At 46.1% G+C, this 791-nt stretch overlaps 1 protein-coding gene across 1 annotated transcript; it reads right to left on the reverse strand.

Annotated features, from left to right (window-relative positions):
* Window positions 1–10: 10 nt before the first annotated feature.
* LOC110102715 (bZIP transcription factor RISBZ2-like) lies at window positions 11–521 on the reverse strand. Its single transcript, XM_020831164.2, has one exon. The coding sequence runs from the start codon at window positions 500–502 to the stop codon at window positions 122–124; it is 381 nt and encodes a 126-aa protein (XP_020686823.1). The 5' UTR covers window positions 503–521; the 3' UTR covers window positions 11–121.
* Between the last annotated feature and the right edge of the window lie 270 nt (window positions 522–791).

The following is a 791-nucleotide window of genomic DNA, read 5'->3' on the forward strand; positions in this document are numbered from 1 at the left end:
ATAAGCAGAGAGAAAGCAGAGATTCAATGTTAAATTGTAGCAGAAGAAGCAGAGAAATGGAAGGCATTTTGTTGATAAACAAATCATTAGCTGAATTACACATATAGAGTTTTCTACTAACCTAGTTTTGTCTCTTGCCACCGGAGCTTTCAGGATCCCAACCAGAAGCATCCCAGCTGCGGATTCTCTGCTGAAGATGCTCCAAGCTGGCCACCCGTTGCATGGACGGCGGTCTTCCCATACCACCATGGACGGCGTCGTCGGCCGGAGAACCAGCCGGCGTAATCTCTGGAAGGCAGTTGTTGATTCCCTGGTGTGTCGCAGGCGCGAAGAAGCGGCTTGGGTCATCCTGTATGGAAACGGCAGCATCGGAAGTTACTTCCGACGGGCTGCCGGTGAAAGGAATGCTGACGGATGAAATGTCCGACATGGTTGGGAACATAGGATTTATGCCAGTTACTCTCTTCACTGTGTCCTCAGCCATCTTCACCTGAACAAACATGGAATAATCTGGTTTATATGTGAAAGATTCAGTTTTGTATGAAGGAATTGAAAGAGGGGAAGGTAAAAAACAGTAAAGTGAAGATGGAAGTGGAGTATAATATAGAAGTAATTAGACAAGATCACAGATGTACACAATTGCATAAGGGGTCACCATAACCATGTGGAACAACCATCATATCTTCCCTTCTGCTAGTACCAATGGGATGCTGATGCGGACATCGGCCAGAAGATCTGGCGCATCTATCACAGGAGGCGTTGTAAATCGACGGCTCTAATTTAAGTTGTCA

This window comes from Dendrobium catenatum, unplaced genomic scaffold (assembly GCF_001605985.2).
Source record: "Dendrobium catenatum unplaced genomic scaffold, ASM160598v2 original_scaffold_223909, whole genome shotgun sequence".
Taxonomy (NCBI): Eukaryota; Viridiplantae; Streptophyta; class Magnoliopsida; order Asparagales; family Orchidaceae; genus Dendrobium; species Dendrobium catenatum.